The following is a 21,925-nucleotide window of genomic DNA, read 5'->3' as shown; positions in this document are numbered from 1 at the left end:
ATTGATTTCATTGGTGACGGATCCGGTGCAAATGGTTTCCGTTTGTCACTGTTGTGTAAGGGCTGTGTTGTTTTGACGGAATTAATACTATAGTCGACAGCGCTATTCATTCCATCAAAACAACAGAACCCTTACACAAAGGTGAAAAATGGAAACCATTTGCACCGGATCCGTCACCATTGAAATTAATGGTGCTGAAAACGGGAACCTATGGTTTCCATTTCTTTCAGTTTGGAATCCGTTCATGGGTTCCCCTGACAGAACCCATGAACGGAGGAGCCCTGTCACAGATGTGAACGAAGCCTTAGGAAAAGCTTTTCTGATCTAACATGATTCTACTAAATATACGGCTCGCGCATGGAGCCATAATATGGCCATGGGTATGAGCTATTAGAAAAGCTCACATAAGGCAGATTAACTTGGTCATATCTATATGTCACTATTCTTTTCAAGAAGTCAATTAACCCCTTCACAACTGCACTACGGCTATATACGTTCCAACTGCCGATGCCCTGTGTAGTTACCACATGTATAAACGTTGACATCGTTGAACAGGGTTTAATTCGTTAGTGACCGGCCCATAGTGTTTTTACATCGGTCACTAACGGGCCTTATTCCGATGCCATAGACTTTTTACATCGCGGCATCGGAATAAGTAAACAGAGCAGGGAGCTGTCAAATCACCCTGCTCTCAGCTGCCAGAGGCAGCTGAGGGCTGGGAGCGTCCCTGCTCTGCCGGGTGAGATCGATATTAGTATCGATCTCACCCGTTTAACCGCTCAGATGCGGTGCTCAATAGCGTGCAACGCATCTGAGTGGTTTTGGACACAGGGAGGGAGCTCCCTCTCATCCCACTGACACCTGGCGATAAGATCGCTGAGTGTCAGTGTCTCCGATGGCAGCCGGGGGCCTAATAAAGGCCCCCAGGTCTGCCTGTAATGAATGCCTGCTAGATCATGCCGCAGCCATGACCTAGCAGATGCCTGTCCGTTTTAAACGGACAGGCAGTAATACACTGCAATACAGAAGTATATTAAAGTCCCCTAGTGGGACTTGTACAAAAGTTTAAAAAAAAGTTTAATAAAGTTAATTTAAAAAAAAGTGGAAAAAAATGAAAAATCCACTTTTTCCCCTTACAAACTGCTTTACTATTAAAAAAGCAAAATAAAAGTAAAAAAGTTACACATATTTGGTATCACCGCGTCCGTAACAACCCCGACTATAAAGCTATTACATTACTTAACCCGCACGGTGAACGCCGTAAAAAATTAAATAAAAAACGACGGAAAAATTGCTTTTCTGTGAATCCTGACTTTAAAAAATGAGATTAAAAAGTGATCAAAAAATCGCATCTACTCCAAAATGGAACCAATAAAAACTACAAGTCGTCCCGCAAATAAAAAGCCCTCATGCAACTGCATCGGCGAAAAAATAAAAACGTTACGGCTCTTAAAATATGGAGACACAAAAACAAATAATTTTGAAAAAAAAGCGGTTTTACTGTGTAAAAGTAGTAAAACATACAAAAACTATACAAATTTGGTATCGTTGCAATTGTAATAACCCGCTGAATAAAGTTATTGTGTTATTTATACCACACGGTAAACGGTGTAGATTTGGGACGCAAAAAAGTGTGGCGAAATTTCATATTTTTTTCTATTCCCCCCCAAAAAAATGTTAATAAACGTTAATCAATAAATAATATGTACCTCAAAATGGTGCTATTAAAAAATACAACTTGTCCCGCAAAAAACAAGACCTTATACAGCTATGTCGATGCAAAAATAAAAAAGTTATAGCTCTTGGAATGCAATGATGGAAAAACGTAAAAAATAGCTTGGTCATTAAGGCCTAAAATAGGCTGGTCATTAAGGGGTTAATGAGTGCAGTGCTGTTTCAGTGCCACACACAACCCCCTGTAGATAGCCCAAAACCCCCTGCAGAGAGTGCTACCTAAGCTCCCTCTAGGAGCAGAATCCCCGGCCAGATTTCTGGCTGGGGATTCCCCTCCTAAAGGTAGCCCAGTCAACTCTCCATTCCTGCTGTAAACAGTGCCCCCCCCCTGTACATAGCAACGCCTAAACTCTCACTAGGAGCGGAATTCCCGGTGTCAGATCGCTCTGTGTTGGTGATTCCGCTTCTAGAGAGTGCCCCTGATGTCACTGTCCACCGTCTGGGGCTCTCTCTAGGAGCAGACTCCCAGGCCGACACTTTGACCGGGGATTCCGCTACTGGAGAAGCCCCTGGAGTCACTATCCATATATGGATTGTGATGCCAGTGGCTTCTCTAGGAGCAGAATCCCCGGTGTCAGACAGCTCTGTGCTGGGGATTCCGCTTCTAGAGATTGCCCCTGGCGTCACTGTCCATTTGGAATCCCCGGCCAGATGGATTCCGCTGCTACAGGGTGCTACAGTGGTGCTATTTACAGGAAGGGGGAGCCTATTACAGGGGGGGGGGGGCTGGTGCTGATACATACAGGGGGAGTGGCACTATCTACAGGGGAAGTGGAGCTATCTGCAGGGGGTGGCGCTATCAGAGGGGATGTTGCTATCTGCAGGTGGGTGGCCCTATCTGCAGGGGGTGTGGTGCTGTCTACAGGGGTGCTATATACAGGGTGTGTGGCACTATTTACATGGGCACTGTGGCATTACATGGGCACTACCTACAGGGTACACTGTGGCGCTATCTACATGGGCACTGTGTGTGGCACTATGTGGGCACTATCTACTGTGGGATCTGTGGCACTATGTGGGCACTGTGGCACTATTTACAGTGGGCACTATCTATGTGGGCAATGTGGCACTATCTACAGTGGGCAATGTGAAACTATCTACAGTGGTATTGCGTCACTATCTACATGGGCACTGTGGTGTTTTCAGGTGGCTGCGACAAAAAACCCTAACTAATAAAATTCATCCATTTTTTTAACGTCCATGAAGAATAGATGGCAAATGCCGGTGAAAAACGGTCAGACGGCCGGGAAATGGATTCAATTTTTGTGACACATTGTTGCAAAACAGCCATGAAAAACTGACAGTTGATACATTGTTAACAGCCTTTTTTTCCCTCGTCGTGTGAATGTAGTCTTACAGCCCTCTTATCCGCTCACAGTGATCCACACACACACACACACACACACACACACACACACATAATATAGAGAAATATATATAAAAAATTACAAAAGTGTTTTTTTTTAACATTTTTAGTGATTTGTCTGCTCATAATAAAAATTAAAAACATGGAGCTTATTAAACTAATCTAAATCTAGAAAATGAAAGCCTCATAGGTAAAAAAAAAAAAAAAAAAGTTAAAATAGTTGTGATATTCAAAGCGGTTGCAAAGATATTATCATTTAAAGAAGTGCATATCAAAAATGAAAAATTTGACCTGGACACAGAGGCATCAATAACCCTTGGTCATGAAAGGGTTAACTTAGAGATCACGGACAAATCAGACACACTTACGCAAAAGACAGTTTGAGGGAGATCTGCTCACAAGGTTGTGGCACTGCACGGTCCCATTATTCGACTGAACGGAAATGAAGTAGTGGCCGTGTTCTCCATATAACTGCTTCCAGCTGTCAGGTTTAAAACACAAAGGAGTTAATCAGTAATTAAACTAATTAGCAGCAACTTAATGATTTCCCCAAGTTCAGACATATAACGAGAAGCAACTAAGCATGACTTTAATGAGATACAAATCCTTAGAGTAATCAATGATTGTGCGGCCGCCAGGTCAACCACCTAAGATCAAACACACGTGAAATTGCAATATATTGATATACATAGAACAAGAATGTATATAAATTAAAGAAAGTCTCCTGGCCGATAAACTGTGCAGGGCGGGCCTAAGGGGGGGGGGGTGCACGACACAAGGATACTCCCTTTGGTTTTTAGTGTAATGTGCCGCCCCTCAGTGTATCAGTTTTGCTGGAAGTTTTTGTGTATTTATGTCATACAAGCCTAGTCTCCAGGATTGTCTGGGTGTTTCCTAACATAAGGGAGATCTATGGGACTTTTGTGACAGTAGGCAAGTCTCCCACAAAGTCTACTAGCAGCTGTGTGGACGCTGCTCCCATTCACCTCTATGGAAGCCTTATAAATATGTATGCAGTGAGCTCCCACTTGCGGCTGCAGGTATGGAGAATTTGGTGAAGCACTATGCTTGCATCGTTTATGAAATGGCACTTTGCTAGCAGTATTATTTATTGTGCCATTTTATTAGCATGTAGCAATCCTTATCTTTACTATGAGAACTTGCTGCTGTGTGAGAACATCACTTTTCAAGCCATTGAAATAGGTTTCTTGAGACTGTGTATTTACCACATTGAAAGACAAGTTCAATGTAATGACGGGGAAGGGAGACAGACAGGTGAGCCCTAATCTACCCGCCACTCAGTCCCTGCCTACTTGCAATGGCCCGTCCTAGGCGACGGCGTACAACTGGGCGACGGTCCCTACGCTCAATAAGTGCACGACAGACAAACAGACAAGGGTACACAGAAGCTAAGGGAAATGGGGCAGTTGCCCACGGCAACACAGTGAGCAACAAGAGTAGTGAACAAGCCGAGTCAAACAGGAGTGTACGAGGTACCAAACGCAGAGCAGGAGAGTAGTCAGTAAGCCAGGGTCAATATGAAGCAGGGACAAATAGTTCAAGCAGCAGCAGCAGAGCCAGGAAACAGGAGAATCACAGGCAAAGGAGGAGCAGGAAGTGAAGGTATAAATAGACAGAGGGCGGGAGCTAGCTCCGTCTGGCCAGGCTGTGATAGGCTCTCCCACTCCTCAGCCTCCCAGCCTGATTGGTAGAAGGAGGGGGTCACTCGATCAGACTTAGGAGCAGGTGCAGACTGACTAACCACGGACGTCGACACAGAAGCTGTGTCTGGCAGATCCTTTACATTCAATTTGCTGCCTTTGTAGGTAGAATTAAATCAAAATTCAAAAACCATTCATAATCATTAAATTGACGACAGAATATGAAAACAGTGGTGGATAACCCGACAAACTGTGGGCGCTTTATATGGGGTCTTTGAAAAGGCCACATATCATATTCAGCTAGGGTTAGGTCAACGCTACTTTTGCAGATGGGAAAGATACCACATTGCCCGCATAACAGAGGAGCAAACGATGTAGCTCTTGGTTGGGCAGAGCACTCAGAATATAGGAGCCTGAGCACTCTATGGAGTTGCCTCACACTAAGCACATGAGGAACCTGCCGCCCATTGGACATCATTGATCTAGACCAAAGCCAAAACCACAATGCAATGAATGTACTGAAGCACTGATGGATACAATACAATGGGGCCGGCTATTTAAATTAAAAGCAATAGAACATTGATGCTCGGGTATTAATAAGTGTTTTCAGTGAAAAAAATAGTAGATCTTTCCAAATAAATAATGAATAATTGCAAGTCAGAATAAGATGAAAGACTTTTCCAAGGTAATAAAGCTAAACTTAAGAAATAGTTTCTCTCTATATATCAGACGGCAAAAGCAAGTTGAACTCTGAGGCAGCCTCTATTCAATGAACAAAGAGGCCTAGCCTGGGAATAAGTTGCATGCATAGAGGAAGGGGCTCATTGTATGATTATCGCGGGGTGTCCATTGTATTCCATTTTTATTCCTGGGCAGTGACCTTTCACCCGTTTCAGCACAATGGTCCCTTTGAGTTGAGGTTCAACTTTTGAACAGAGAGCCCTATCTAGATCTGTGAAGCCTGGGTCAGTTACGGGCACACTGGCTGACCACCTGCATATTTTTCTTTAAAGAAAATAGCCATGACATCGGTTTTCCAGCTTAAGTCACTAGAGCATAGATGTGTCGTTTCTGAAGAAGGAGGTTTTCATTTTAACATCCATCTACCAGGCCTTGTTGGCATGACCTTGCTTTTTCAACCATAACTGTGGTGACATGAATGTCATGCACCCAAACTCTGAAAACTGGCCAAAATGAGAAGTTATTACCAAATTTACTATATTAAAATGAATGGTTTAGTTGATAATTTTCTTATTAGATGCATTAAATAAAATGGTGTATTCTACAAATTGTTAATACATGGAGCATTATTTTAGCCCAATGAAACAATTGTGCCATTGTACATGGACATGTGCCCTGGTTCTGCCCCGCTTCTCCTTATCACAAATCTAGGGCCCAGCAGGAAGTACCATAACCATGACCGGCGTCAGCACCTGGCGAACCCGGGCAAGTGCCGGGGCCCATTGCTCTTGTAGGGGCCCACTCGGCCGCCGGGGGCTTTACGCCGCCCACCTGCTTAAATTAACTATAGCCATCCGTGGTAGATTGCAGAGAGGAGCAGATAAAAATAATTTAAAAAAAACTCACCTAACCCATTCACACAATCAGCTGAACGGTTCGGTCACTGCCTTCTTACTGGTACTTGGCGCCGCTCGCATCCACAATAATAATGTAATGCGGCGCAGATAACGTAATCATGCCACGCTGACATGATTACGTCATCTGCGCCCACCGCTTTGTTATTGTGGATGCGAGCTGCGCCAAGTACCAGTAAGAAGGCAGTGACGGGACCGTTCAGCTCGTCGTGGGAACGTGATAGGTGAGTTTTTTTAAATTATTTTTATTGGAGCAAAGGCACCAAACTGGGAGATTAGGGGTATTAGCTTTTATATGGGAGCACAGGCAACAGACTAACTTCTGTATAGGGGCATATATGTATGGCCATATATGATACTGTCTAAGCCTACCGCATCTAAGCCTACCACATGTTACGCTTAGATACAGGGCCCCAGCAGACAGTAATCTTATACAGTATAAGATTACTGTCTGCTGGAGCCCTGTATCTAAGCCTAACATGTGGTAGGCTTAGATACATGGCCTAACAGACCGTATCACACATGGGCCATGTATCTAAGCCTACCACATGTGTTAGTAATTGTTGTTTTTTTTACAGGTTCGGTCGGATTTGAGGACCTCTTCGATGACGACTTTTCTATTTTCATTAAAATGGTTAACTTGCGTTGTGTGGGGGGTGTTTATTTCAATAAAATATTTTTTCTATGTCCTTGTATTTTCTTTTAAACTTTTATTACTATCACTTTAGTAATGGCCGCTAGCTGATTGACAGCGGCCATTACTAAGGCGGGGCTAATGTTAGCAAGTAAAAACGTTAACACTAACTAACCCCTATTATTACCCCGGTACACACCACCGTCGGGAAGAGCCGGGTACGATCCAGTACCCGACCATCTGTGGCGATGGTCGGTCATTAGGGCGGCCGCAGGCTGATATCATTAGGCTGCGGAAGCTCAAAAACAGTGGTCCTTCTCACCCTGGTAATGCTAGCCCTCTGCTGCAGTGTTGTATCTGGTTGGTTATGAAAAATAGTGGAGACCCCGCGTCATTTTCTTTCTATTTTTATATTTTTTTATTTTTTTTAAATAATCGGAAAAAACGACGTGGGGTTCCCCCCAATTTTTCATAACCAGGCAGTTACAACACTGCAGCAGTAGGCTAGCATTACCAGGATGGGAAGGGCCCAATGTTTTTGTTTTTTTCCCAGTCTAATAATACCAGCCTGCGGCCGCCCCAGTTCCCAAACCATCGCTACAGCTAGTCGGGTACTGGATCGTACTCGGCTCTTCTCGGCAACCTTGGTGGCGGTGGGTACCGGGGTAAGAATTGGGGTTAGGGTTAGCCTCTGCATTGGCTAACGCTAAGCCCGCCTTAGTAATGGACACTGTCAATCAGTCAGCGGCCATTACTAAGGCGGTAGTAATAAAGTTTAAAAAAATATAAGGACAAGGAAGAAATATTTTATTGAAATAAAACATCCCACACAACCGTCGTTAACTATTTTATTGAGAATAAGAAGACGCCATCAACGAAGTAGTCATCGAATCCGAAGTAGTCCAACATCTGAACCTGTAAAAAAACACACACACAAAAAAAAATTGTAACACATAAAAAAAGCAAAACAATTCTTATACTTACCTTTCTTGGGTCAAGCGCAGGAGTCGCAATATCAGCGAGCTGAGTCCTATATCTAAGCCTATCATGTGTGATACTGTCTGCTGAGCCATTGTATCGAATCCTGTCCATAGCTATAGGGTCGTAGTGCTATAGATATGCTGTCTCATATATATATATATATATATATATATATATATATATATATATATATATATATATATACACACACACATACACACACACGCATATACATACACACAAATTTTTTCAGGGGGTGGACATATGTTAGTGCAAGGATACTTACTGCTGGGGCCCTGTATATAAGTCTATCATGTGTGATACTGTCTGCTGGGCCATGTATCTAAGCCTATCATGTGCGATACGGTCTGCTGGGGCCATGTATCTAAGCCTATCATGTATGATACTGTCTGCTGAGACAATGCATCCAATTCTATCCAGCGGTGTAGCTATAGGAGCCTTAGTCTTATAGATATGCTATCTCCGATATGAATGTAAAATTTTATTTATTTTTCGGGGGGTAAATACATGTCTCAGGGCTTGTGCCCCTAATCATTTAAGACCCTAGCAACGCCCCTGGGTCTAACTAATATAAGGGGGCACAAAGGAGACCTAAAAATATATATAGGGAAACAAGAGGCACCTTACTAATATATAGGGACACAACTAATATATGGGGGCACGAAAGAGAACTACTATACTTTAGGGGCAAAAATGGGACATTACTACTGTGTGGGAGCGCATAGGGAGGTATTACTGTGTAGGGAGTAGAAAGGTGGCCTTTTATGGGGGGTTTGTGCCCTGTAAGGGACAGTATAGGTGGTATTGGTAGAGGCAGTTTATCAACATCACGTTTTCCACTAATTCCTCCAGGTACTGAAATACTCAAGCCTGCAGAAACCAGGTCTTACGAAAATCACAACATCCATGTAACAGGTACATCAAGATTCACACATCGCAGAAACTGCACTATCTGGATTCATTGGCCCATGACTTACATGTGAATGGTAAGTGATCCATGGTTACATCCTTCTGGCATTATGTTTCTGCCTTTATACTGCCGCCGCTCGAGTTGCACCGCAAAGGGGCCCACTAAGGATCTGTCTCCCAAGGGCCCACATAAACATGGAGTCGGGCCTGACCATAACTTATCACCTTGGGGACAAACAGAGTTTAACCTTCTGACCAATATTGGCCAAACGAACGTTGGCCCATATGGCTAGAGCAACTTAAAGGTAAGTTCACAATACTCTGCGTTATGGTACACAGTGCATCTGCCCTGTTGCCCGCAGGGAATTCCGGACGAAAAAACGCACTAAAATTCTGGTGCAGTTTTTCAACGGAATGTCTGCTGCGGAATTGGCTGTGATTGGCTGCAGCGGTCACATGGGATAAAATGTAATGGTGGCGAATTGCTGGAAGCAGGCCGGTGCCGGATCGCTGGAAACAGGCTGGTGCCGGATCGCTGGAAGCAGGCTAGTGGGGGACTACTGGAAGCAGGCTGGTGCCGGATTACTGGCAACGGACACAGGATACAGGATACTGACTGGTCACGGACAAAGGATACCGCCTGGACACAGACACAGGATACCGACTGGTCACGGACACTGGATACAGGATAACGACTGAAAACTGACACAGGATACGGAACTTTCTCAGGATATCACTAGGCTAGTACACCATTGCTCAGGCACTGGGATATAGGACAGACTTCCTTTAATAGTCCAGGATATGCAGGGATAGGCTGGGGGCACTACGGACAGATAGTGCTCTGCCTCACCTAGCTCAGAGCTCGCTGGCGTCCCGAAGGAGGCGGGCGACGGCGAGCACCGTTCAGCTGGCGACTGTCGGCGGAGGGGAACGTCAGGGGTCAGCAGCCACCAGCGCTACAGGCAGTGGACAGGAGAATAGGGGCAAAATACAGGAGGACAGGAGTATAGAGGCAGTTTAAAGGACAGGAGTATAGAGGCAGTTTAAAGGAGGACGGGAGTATAGAGGCCGAATACAGCTAAAAAGCAGCCTAGCGTCCTGGGATGACGTTTTATCCCTTGTGACCACTGTAGCCTGTGATTGGTTACACGGTCACTTGGGATGAACGTCATCTCAGGATGCCGGCCTGGACGAAGAAGCACAGTTCTGGGTAAGTATAAGATATATTTATTTTTACAGCCTTTCAGCCACAATAATCGCAACATCTGCTATTTGTTACGGGTTTAATTTCCCCATTGAATTCAATGGGGAAAACCCGCAACAAAAAAGCAGCGATTACGCAAATATAATTGACATGCTGTGGATTTAAAAAAACGCACCGCAGGTCAAATTGAGTGTTTTTTTTTCCGCTTATGGTTTACGCAGCGTGTGGATAAGATTTTTTCAAAGAAGGGAAAGTGAATGACTAAAATCAGAGAAAACATCACCTGTTGTGATGGTCTACAGAGTTCCTGTGTATAACTGGCATCTACCACTATATGGTCACTACATGGTGGTAATATTGGTCTTTGTTTAGTGGTATTTATTCAGTAACAATATGGTGGTATTATTCAGTCACTATATGGTTGTGGTGTGGAGATGTTATTCAGTAACAGTATACGTGCAATATTTAATCTGATATAGTGGTATATATATATATATATATATATATATATATATATATATATATATATATATGTATATATATATATATATAATTTTTTGGTGTGAGAGGGGGACATATGCTTTGGGTTTTACAACACACAAGTCCTTTCACTATAACACTAAATTTAACTTTTATAAATAAGGAATTCTGAGACTATGTGTATATTTTACCATGAAGGTGGTGGCTAGACTTTGTTGTTCAGTGTAAATCACTATTGTAATACTATGAACAGCAGCTTCAGAGCGCCACCATGTGGTCATTTGCAATAAGGTTATTGGCTTGCTTTGTCTGGTACCCTCTATATCATTTTCTACAGTATATCTGAAACAAATACATTGTATTGATTACCCAGAGAGCATCTAGAAAGTAATCAGTTTGGAGATGGCCCTTTGCAATAATATAATCAATAGTCACTGGAATTGGCTGCAGATTTAATGTAGTAAAGTCAAGTAAAATGTTTGCTTTGAATATTGCTAATATGTTTCATCTGCAGTTCAATCATGCATCTCATTTTAATATCCTTCCATATTAATGATGTTTACAAAGCTTAATAGTACAAATATAACATGCCCAAATGATCTATAACTGGGATAAACTATTAATGATGTGTGAAGATCCAAAAGAAACAATTACATAAACTACACAGTAGTATAACCTGATACACTGACCCACATGCCTTATAGCCTTTTTCTAATGCATCAGATTCTATAGACATATATTCAATACTCATCTTGAACTCACCACTGATATAACTATATATATATACATATATATATATATATATATATATATATATATATATATATATACATATATTATTTTTATATATATATATATATATATATATATATATATATATATGCTCCAAACCAAGGATCCAGGGTTAGATGTCAAGGCATCACTGTCCATATATGGAGAGTGATGTCGGAGGGAGAGAAAGAGTCCCAGGCAGAGAGCTAGCGGCTCTGCTCCGGAACTCTGTCTCTGTGGAAGCCCCTGACATCACTGTCCAAATATGGACAGTGCTGTCAGGGGCAGAGCAGTGTCCCAGGCACTGGCTAGCGCTCTTCCCGGGACTTTGGCTCTGGGGTTGCCCCTGACATCACTAGCCATATATGGACAGTGATGTCAGGAGCTTCCCCAGAGCTGGTGTAGCGCTGGTGTAGCGCTCTGCCTGGGACTTCAGCTCTGCTCCAGACATCACTATCCATATACGGACAGTGATATCAGGAGCAGAGCAGGAGTCCCAGGCAGAGTGCTAGTGGTGCTCTGCCCGGGACTATGGCTCTGGGGTCGCCCCTGAGAACACTGTCCATATATGGACAGTGACGTCAGGGGTTTCTCCTGAAGCAGAATCCGAGAGGGAACCCCAAAGGGCTACCTACAGGGAGGGAGGCTCTGTGGCACTACCAGGGAGGGTGGCTGTGTGGCACTACCAAGGAGGGGGCTTGTGGCACTAATGGGGAGGAGGGGGCTGTGTGGCACTACCTGGGAGGTGGGGGCTGTGTGGCGCTAACTGGGTGGGGGGGCAGTTTGGCACTACCTGGGAGGCGGGCTGTGTGGCACTACCAGGGAGGGGGGGCTGTGTGGCACTATCTACAGTGGGCACTAAATTTATGGGGGTACAAACTGGGGGCCTAACTTCTATATGGGGGCATGAACAAAGTGATGTTTTTTGCCATTTTACTGCCGCCGTGAGTTTCCCCGCAAAGGGGCCTAAGTCTGTGTCAAACCAAGAGCCCACATAAACCTGGAGCCGGCCCTGCAAGGATCAATGACATTTGCTGTGAAAATTACCTGCACACTGGCTCCTCATTTCTATTCCCTCTTAACACATGGAAAGTGAGTGCAAAGCGTGTGTTGATAATGACTGTATGGTTTGTAGGCTGGAGGTTTTGGGCAGCTGGTAGAGTCATAAGTTGCTGTAAAAGACACTGGAAAATAAATCATAAATGGGTTATTTAGGTGGCAAAAAATTATACAGCAAGACATAAAGGGTGAATTTAAGAAGACTGCCATTTCATATGCCAGCTTAAGACTGAAGTGCGCTGCTGTACAATGGGCCAGTCTTATTTAGTATATTTAGTGCATTTTGGCTATCCGGAAACTAAAATCTATGCCTGCTGTGACTGCGCGTAGACTTATGCCATATCTTATCCCGCATTTCTGGCGTAAGTGATGGTAAATCTGTTGGTCTGTGGTCCCCTCCCACTCCTGAGAATACTCTCTCCCATTTCACGCCACTTTCAAAAAGCGGCAAGATGTGTAAAAAATAATTGCAAATTACAGAGCAAATATGGCATGCGCCATAACTTGCAACTTTTCTACGCCATAAAATGGCGTAAAGGCTTTGATCAATTTCCCCCCAAAGTGGGTAAATAAGAAATATATAGGAGTAAAGTATTCACTACTTTTACAATTTAAGCCAGTCTGGAGATCAGCTGATCACCATGGGTCCAACTTCAGAAACCCCCAGCCATCATATATTATCTAGGGGGGGGGGAAGGAAACGATGCAGGTGAATCGACGTATCACATAGCAGCCATTCTGATAAATTACTGACCATGTAATACGAGCGCAATCTGGATTGGACTGAGCAAGAGCCACACTTTGTGAGTAGCTCTTTGCTTAGCCACATAGAAGGGGGTCCTGAGCGATGAAATCCCTCTATGACATCCATATGACCTGTTTCATCTCCACCTACCATAACTCGGCATGATTCCGAATCCCACTGCTACTAATGGAAAAGTAAATACGTGAAAATATATCCGCTCCGCCATGTGCAATGTGATGATGTCATTCTGTACAGGATCTATACATAGTAGCCTTCTGCGCCCCCCTGTCTGTCCTTTCCTCATATAGAGGCCTAGCTGTCAATAAAAGGAAACTGAGTCCTACTGTTCTGGTACTAAACAACGTTGTGTGCGCCTTTTCTGCCTCTTATTTTTTTTCCCTTTGAATAATGTGTAGTCAGCTAAAAGCGTAATGGTGATTTTACTCTGAAAACCTTCCCCCATGTACTGAGTAGGAGCACCCAGGGTGGGTTACACCTGTTATGTCCCTTATTTCAGTTCTACGGATTGTGGGATTCTCAGCACTCTTGGCCTATGTGCATAATTCCACGCATCCTCAAACTACGTTCTTCCATTATTATTATTATTGCCTCATAGAATCGGTTGTGACATAATTCACATTTGCCTTATTTAAAGTAATAGCTTAGGTGCTCTTTAGTTACACTCCATTACCCGCTAATGTTGTATTCTCCGCACCTGTACATGGGTGGAAACGTTTGTTTGGGTCGGTGTAATTGGCAGGTTGTAGGCTACTGATCACATGAAGGCGTTAACATGGATAAACCCACAGTGAGTCATCTTTGTGTGATAGAATATGTGGTGAGATTATAGATGCAATCTGAGGAGCATCACAGTATAATCTCTTACCTTATAGCAGTAATCCGATGCATAAAGCAAAGTTATGGTTTCGAGAACATGATTGTTCACCGTTAATAAGGCTTCATCATACTTCAGTTCATTAGCTATGATAGAGGAGGACAACAAGGTCAGGACATCCACACAACTTTAATACATTCATTTCAATAATTCCCTAAAGGGGTTTTCAACTAATAACAAGCTTAAATGTAAAGAGAGCGTTATTTACATATAGATGGACGCTCTGGCGGTCGGATGCACCATTCCACCCTTTTCTACCGTTATCAGTGCCTGTCACCTGATCATTGAAATCCGTTCTTTCAGGGGGCATTTTCAAAACGGCCGTGTAAAAAAACGCCACGTCGGAACAGAACGCTGTTTTTCCCATTGAAATCAATGGGCAGATGTTTGGAGGCGTTCTGCTTCCAATTATTCAGCCGTTTACGGCCCAAAAACCAGCCGTGTGAACATACCCTAATCGTATATGTTTTTGTACTCTTTGAAGTTTAGAAAAGAAAATTTAACGTATTCATAGACTTGTATTGGTGCAACGTAGACAAGCGTATACCAAAAGATGTCTATGTTTGTCTTTGTTGCACTAGTTTATGTATCGTGTAACGTAATTAACTAAACTATTCTGTATAGCAAAAAAAAGGTATGCGTAAATTTTTACCATACTGTTGACATGTCCGTCACAGGAAAAAAAAAACGGATACATAAAATCTGCGCCCACCCCTTGTTATCACACCCTCTACGGCGGCGCCACAGTTTTTATTCTAAATAGGGGCCATTTTAGACTGACAAATAGATAGGAGGTTCAGCACCAGTCCAGGGAAAAATTGTGCAAATGTCATCAAACTAGGATCAGTATTGTGGAGTTTACTAGTACTAATGCCCTCAGCCACATCCATATACTTCATGTAATTGATTTGCACAAACAATAACTGGTAATATCTTTCACAACGAAGCTTTTCATTAATTACTTGCAGCGTTTGCAGCAACATAAACATTATCTGGGACACATAAATATATGGAGGTAAATGAATAAGCCATACCTGTTGCATGACACAGTGTAGATACCCCAAGAGAGAGAACTATGCTGGCAATGAGTCCGACAGCCATTCTGACATTGACTGAGCTTTGCACCCTCTGCTTCTGCCTTGATCACAGTTATACAAAAAAACTAAATGATCGTCTGGCATATCAAGGGGCAGCTGACGCATGATAATCACTGGTTGAAGTCCAGTAACTAGTGTATGAATACTCTGCCAAGTTCACGTAATATTCTGCATTGTTCCCATATTCACATGGTTTACCATTAGCGGCACAAGTGATTAGTCAATGACCACTACCTGTATCTTTTCCCATAACATATTCCACTCCCCTCCATTCCCCAAGTTGTACCCATGGGGGTCCAGGGAGCTGCGATACTGGGGACTTGCTGGCTAAAGGGGCTGTCACAGAAGAAAAGTCTCTCAGAAAAGGCTTTCTCCTGAAAATGTGGCATGGAAGGAACAAGATGGTCAATATTGAACCAAGGCTAATATTTTTGGAATGTATCATCAAAATATCCTGAAATAAACAGTGCAGCAGTAACGTCCATACATGATTGTATGTAATTAGAAATACATGGCGGACATCTTCAAGAAACAGTGTTGTTTAAGGGCTTTGTGTGATGTTGCAGCCCCCCCCCACCCCAAAATACCAGAAGAAATACTAAAAGAAGGCAGTCGGAATTTTCTAATCTCATACATTGTACTCGTTTGTACCATAAACAAACACTAAATATATTACAGCCGGTACCCGCTGCTAACGGCATCGGCACAACACCTGTGCTATCCACTGGACCGACCATTACCTTTATACATTAGGACATATTGGTCTGTCTATTTGTGGGAAAGGGTTACTGTATAAGTGTTTTATGTAATAAAATGTATTTTATTTAATGTATTTTGTGTATTTATTTTGCTAATTTTTTTATTTTTCATCCCATAAATGAATTTATATTTAACACAATTTTTTTTAAATGACAATATACTGGCATACTTATGTATGCTAGTATATTGTGCCCGAGCATAGATATGCACAGGCATAAGTTAGGATTTTGCAAGAGACCTTGGGTAATGCCAGTAATCACAGGTTTCATCATGGCACTGTATTGGTTAATTACCTTGATCGGTATTACATCCATTCTGTGATCGCGTGGCCACAATAGCAGTGTCTGCACCGTCACTTTGAGGGAGTAGTACATCGAGGTACCTCAGCTTTCTGAGCCCCTTGAAATACTATTACATGAAGGTGCTAGAAGTGGTTAAAAGGGTTTTCCAGTCTAATATAAAAAATATATATAATGGCTATGATCATCTCCGATTCAATTTTTTTAATGAAAATGTATGTAGTGAAAATAAACACTTTTCTAATGTACTTTTTCCTAATGTAATTTTCCTTCATTTCTCTTCTAGTTACTATATATTTCTACTGTACATGAAGCTGTAGAACGACACTGTCAGCCGAATCAATCAATGATATGGACTGTGTGTCCCTGATGCCTCATCTAACCCTAAGGCCTTGTTCATACAGTGCAATGGGCTGCAGATTCTACATGCATTATTTAAGTCCAAACCAATTAAATCCAGGAGAACAGACGTACTGTATAAGGACTTCTTTAATATATTTCTTCTATCTAGGTTCCGTTCCTGGTTTTGGCTTCAAAAATACAGTCAACATCTGCAGCTTATCTGCACTATGTAAGGCCTAATACTGACAAAAATCTGAGTTGATATTTAAAGTCTATATTGAAATATCAGACTGCCTACATACATACGAGCAGATTTATGAAGAGTGGCATTTCCTTGAGCAGTCTAAGGGTATGTTCACACGGCCAAATTTCAGACGTATACGAGGCGTATTATGCCTCGTTTTACGTCTGAAAATAGGGCTGCAATACGTCGGCAAACATCTGCCCATTCATTTGAATGGGTTTGCCGACGTATTGTGCAGACGACCTGTAATTTACGCGTCGTCGTTTGACAGCTGTCAAACGACGACGCGTAAATTTACTGCCTCGGCAAAGAAGTGCAGGGCACTTCTTTGCCACGTAATTTGAGCCGTTCTTCATTGAAATCAATGAAGCACGGCTCAAGGTTTACGAGCGTCTCAGACGCCTCATAAATTACGAGGAGCTTTTACGTGTGAAACGAGGCAGCTGTTAACAGTCTGTCTTTTCACACGTAACTGCCTCTCAGCGTGTGAACATACCCTTAGTATGAAGCCCGTAGGGGTTAGATGCGACTAATTTAATGAGAGGTGCACCCCTCTTAATATATTTGTTTAATCTTCTGCTGTCCACGCACCAGGAAGGGAAATATGCACCAGCTACGCTGGCGTAGATTTGCGCTATAATTTTGCCAAATTTCTGGTGTAAATTATAGTGATGACAATAGGGAACAGGGTAAAGAAAGGGGGGAAAGCTAGGAAAAGATTCTACTGTTTTACTTCCTTCAGGATTGATTGTGTACACCTTGATCTCCCAGTCAGCCATTTGGGATCCAATTGATGAGTCTTTCTCTGATTAAGGCCTCATTTACACGAGCGTATGCGTTTTGCGCGCGCAAAAAACGCTGCGTTTTGCGCGCGTATGCATGGCGTATGCACTGCGTATACGCAGCCTTGTTGCGTTTTAAACGCGCAAAAGGCATTTGACAGCTCCGTGTGTCATGATGCGCGGCTGCGTGATTTTCACGCAGCCGCCATCATAGAGATGAGGTAGTCGAGGCCCGTCACTGTCCAAGGTGCTGAAAGAGCTAACTGATCGGCAGTAACTCTTTCAGCACCCTCGACAGTGAATGCCGATCACAATATACACCAACCTGTGAAAATAAAAAGACTTTCATACTTACCAAGAACTTCCTGCTTCCCCCAGTCCGGGCTCCCGGCCGTTGCCTTGGTGACGCGTCCCTCTCTTGCCATCCGGCCCCACCTCCCAGGATGACACCGCAGTCCATGAGACCGCTGCAGCCTGTGATTGGCTGCAGCCTGTGCTTGGCCTGTGATTGGCTGCAGCCTGTGCTTGGCCTGTGATTGGCTGCAGCTGTCATTTGGACTTAACTGTCATCCCGGGAGGTCGGACCGGAGTTATCGGTAAGTCAGAACGTCTTTTTTTTTTTACAGGTTCATGGATTTTCGGAGCGGAAGTCACTGTGACTGTCTCCTGACGTCGCGTACCCGAACATTTTTTACCGGTTTCGGTCAAAACGAGTTTGGCCGAACCCGGTGAAGTTCGGTGCGCTCATCTCGAATTTGACACTCCGTTTGGATGTTTGTAACCAGAAAAGCACGTGGTGCTTTTCTGTTTACATTCATCCTTTTGACAGCTCTTGCGTGATTTTCGCGCATGCAACGCAGGACCGTCAGTGTGGCATGCGTTGTTTTCACGCACCCATTGAAGTCAATGGGTGCGTGTTGCGTGAAAAACGCAAGAATATAGAACATGTCGTGAGTTTTACGCAACGCACTCACGCAGCGCAAAATTCACGCATCGTCTAAACAGCCCCATAGACTATTATAGGTGCGTACGACACGCGTGAAAAGCACGCGCGTCGCACGCGCGTATAATACGCTCGTGTAAATGAGGCCTTAATGAATTGTTTATAGCGATAATTGATGTACATGACCATAGTTTTCATCCGTAATTACTGATCCGTAATTATGAATGAACTTGTGGACCCATTCATTTCTATGGGCCACGGAAACCTTTCCATATATTTATGGACGGGTGTCTGTGCTGTAGAAATGATCAGCAAATTATAGAATACGTCCTATTTTTGTCCGCAATAGCGGCACGGACTCCTCCATAGAAGTATATGTGGGAGTCTAAATTGCAGATGGCTATGGAGGTGCATCCGAAGCCGTCCGTAATTAAGGTAGTGTTGCTATACAACGTCAGGGGATTTCCCAGGTTGTTTTCAAGCTATCCAGGACCACCCAGTCATATGGGACAAATGGCTAGAAGACTACAAGGACACCTTATTGAAGGACCAGGCATGGACAGAGATGGTCCAAGAACACGCAGAAGAGTGGGAAACTGCGTCAAGAAAGCAGCGGTCCACGTTCTGTAAGTTGACACCCTGCCCCAAACTTTCTAACTTAAACTGATTTTTTTTTTTTTTACACAGGCAATGAGGCAAAATCGCGGTTGAATACCTGCTGCAATCAATATAGGAGGGAGCTAAATATGAAGGGGAAGAGCGGTGATGGAAGTAGAATAAAAAACCTATTTCTACACGGAGCATCTGAGCAGGACCAGCCTTAGGATAGATGGTGCCCCTTGCAAAAAATTATCTTTCGTTGCCTCACCCCATCATAAAAAACATGTCCCATAAAAAAGTATAATGCCCCTTTAGTGCCACCATACAGTATAATAATAATAATAATAAGAATAATAATAATATAATATATTACAACCCCTTCAAGGACACAGTATTTTGTCCTCTAATTGTGCCCAAACTGTATTATGTCCCCTAAGTGCCACACACAGTATATTGCCCCCCTGTAGTGCTCCTACACAGTATAATGTCCGCTTAGTGGCCTCCACACAGTATAATGCTGTCCTCCCCTGGCTGCCACACACAGCCCTCTTGTAGATAGTGCCTTCCTGTAGACAGTGCCATAATCCCCCACCTCCTCCCTGTAGACAGTGCCATAATCCCCCACCTCCCCATGTAGACAGTGACATACAGCCCCCCACCACCCCCATATAAAGCGACGCCACTGGGAGAAGAAGCGTCCGGGCGGAAAGGCAGCTGCTGAGACGCCAGGCCTGGGTGCTTCTGAAACACAAGCAGGGGAAAGGAGCCAGCGCAGCACCCCCTTCCACTTGCTTGAGTTATACGCCCTGTGCAATGGCACAGGTCGCACACCCCTAAGGTGTGTGACATAGAATGATTTGATGTTGATCGCTGTGTAGCTAAGGCTCCTGTGTACACATGGGGCTGTGCTATGTCGCACAGATACCTGCGCGACATAGCATACTCCCATTGGTCACATATGCATAGCAAGGTGTATCACTAGGGCTAGCAATTTTTTTTTTGAGTTGGTAGTAATATTTTCTCTGTATTCAATCATAAAACTAGAAATAGTCTTCATGCTGAGGACGACTCCGATGAGACCCAGATAGATTCTCCAGTTGCTGGACCCTCCCAGTCTGTTCAACAGCCTCTGGCACGGGATCTAGAAGTTCCTGTGGACCCGACAAGTGACCCTAATTCCATGCAGATCCAGGGACCGCAAGTGGGGTCGCAGACAGCAGGAGACGGGGGACCTAATGATTGCCCGGGTGCAGGCACACCTGTCCTGAAGATCTGAGGAGACGGTGTAGGATACTTTTGGACAAGTGGTGGCCATGCACTTGAAGCAGGTGCCCAGTGACCACATATTTCATTGTGAGTTGGCCATAATTGGGGTTCCTGCGCCGATGGAACTCTATAATGCCATAGAGTTCCATCGGAGCAGGCTGGGTGGGCAAAAGCAGTCGACAAAACAGCAAACTCCACCACCACTACAGTACAATTGTTACTACCATTCTTTTCAGCCCCTGTAAAAAGAGAAGCTGGGGGTTTGAAAGATGGGCCTATCCTAATATGCCCATCTTTCAGACCCCCAGCTCCTCTTATTCTGGTAAGCAATTTTTTAATTACCCCCATCAACACAAGGGCAGGGTGGTGACCATCATGGACCTAGTGTTCCTGGTGAAGGATCCCAGGCTTCTGTTTGAAATACATTTACATTTTACAAAAATGTAGTTTGAAAAAATGTTGATAATTTTTTAAAAAATGCTTCTATATAATTTTTTTCTTTTATATGTATGTATACTAGAATGTTTGTTTATATGTGCGCTGTGCATGAAATGTATGGGTACATGTTCTGTATGTATAATGTATGGGTATGTGTGCTGTATGTAGAATGTGTACAGGACATAAAGTGTGTATCCATCTTGGACATTTATGGCATTTGTCCAAGATGGACAAACGAAATTCAACACCACACCACACCACACCGACCACACTAAAAACCATATTTTCAACATATTTTTAAGTGTATTAGAATAGCGTTCAGGGGTGTAGACCTTCAAGTCCTCTAGTGGGACAAAAAAAATAAAAAAAAAGTTAAAGTTAAAAACTTTAAAAAAAAAAAGTTAGAAAAAAAAATCAAATTGCCTTTTTTCCCCTAATAACTATAATTGGAAAAAAACATAAAAAGTAAAAAAAAATAAAAAAAATATATATATAATAATAGGTATCGCCGCGTCCGTAACGACTCAAACTCTAAAAGTATTACGTAATTTATCCTGCATAGTGAACGCCATAAAAGAAAAAGTGAAAAACAAAACGCAAAATCACTGTTTTCAGGTCACATCTCACAAAAAATAGAATAAAAAAATGATCAAAAAGTCACATTTACCCCAAAATGGTACCAATAAAAACGACAGCCCCTCCCCCCCAAAAAAAAAACCTTGATGCAGCTTCGTCGATATTGGTCTTAAAATATGGCGACACAAAAAACAAATGATTTTATTATTTTTTTTAAAAAAGGGATTTTATTGTGCAAAAGCTGCAATACATGAAAAAAAATATATATATATATAAATTTGGTATTGCCGTAATTGTATCAACCCGCAGAATAAAGTTAACTATGGCGCATGATCAATGCAGAAACAAAACAGACAAAAATAATTCCGGAATTGCTAGTTTTTGGTCATTTCCTCTTCCAAAAAATGAAATAAAAAGTAATTAAAAGTCGTATGTGTCCCAAAATGGTACCGATTAAATCTACAGCTTGTCTCACAAAAAACGAGCACACACACTGCTCCATGAAGCGAAAAATAAAAAAGTTA

General features: G+C 43.0%; 1 protein-coding gene across 1 annotated transcript in view; it reads right to left on the bottom strand.

Annotated features, from left to right (window-relative positions):
• LOC142663931 (heparan-alpha-glucosaminide N-acetyltransferase-like) overlaps positions 1-15,189 on the bottom strand; it is a 422,230-nt gene extending 407,041 nt beyond the window's left edge. Inside the window, exons 1-4 of the mRNA XM_075842774.1 lie at positions 15,090-15,189; positions 14,047-14,141; positions 12,404-12,540; positions 3,469-3,581 (exon numbers count right to left, since the gene is read on the bottom strand). Of these exons, the coding sequence (XP_075698889.1) occupies positions 3,469-3,581; positions 12,404-12,540; positions 14,047-14,141; positions 15,090-15,156 (412 nt within the window). The 5' untranslated portion in view covers positions 15,157-15,189. The remainder of the gene's footprint in view (positions 1-3,468; positions 3,582-12,403; positions 12,541-14,046; positions 14,142-15,089) is intronic.
• Positions 15,190-21,925: the final 6,736 nt, after the last annotated feature.

This window comes from Rhinoderma darwinii, chromosome 11 (assembly GCF_050947455.1).
Source record: "Rhinoderma darwinii isolate aRhiDar2 chromosome 11, aRhiDar2.hap1, whole genome shotgun sequence".
In the NCBI taxonomy this organism is placed as follows: domain Eukaryota; kingdom Metazoa; phylum Chordata; class Amphibia; order Anura; family Rhinodermatidae; genus Rhinoderma; species Rhinoderma darwinii.
The sequence above is the reverse complement of the archived record's forward strand: the minus strand, read 5'-3'. Positions and strand labels throughout refer to the sequence as shown.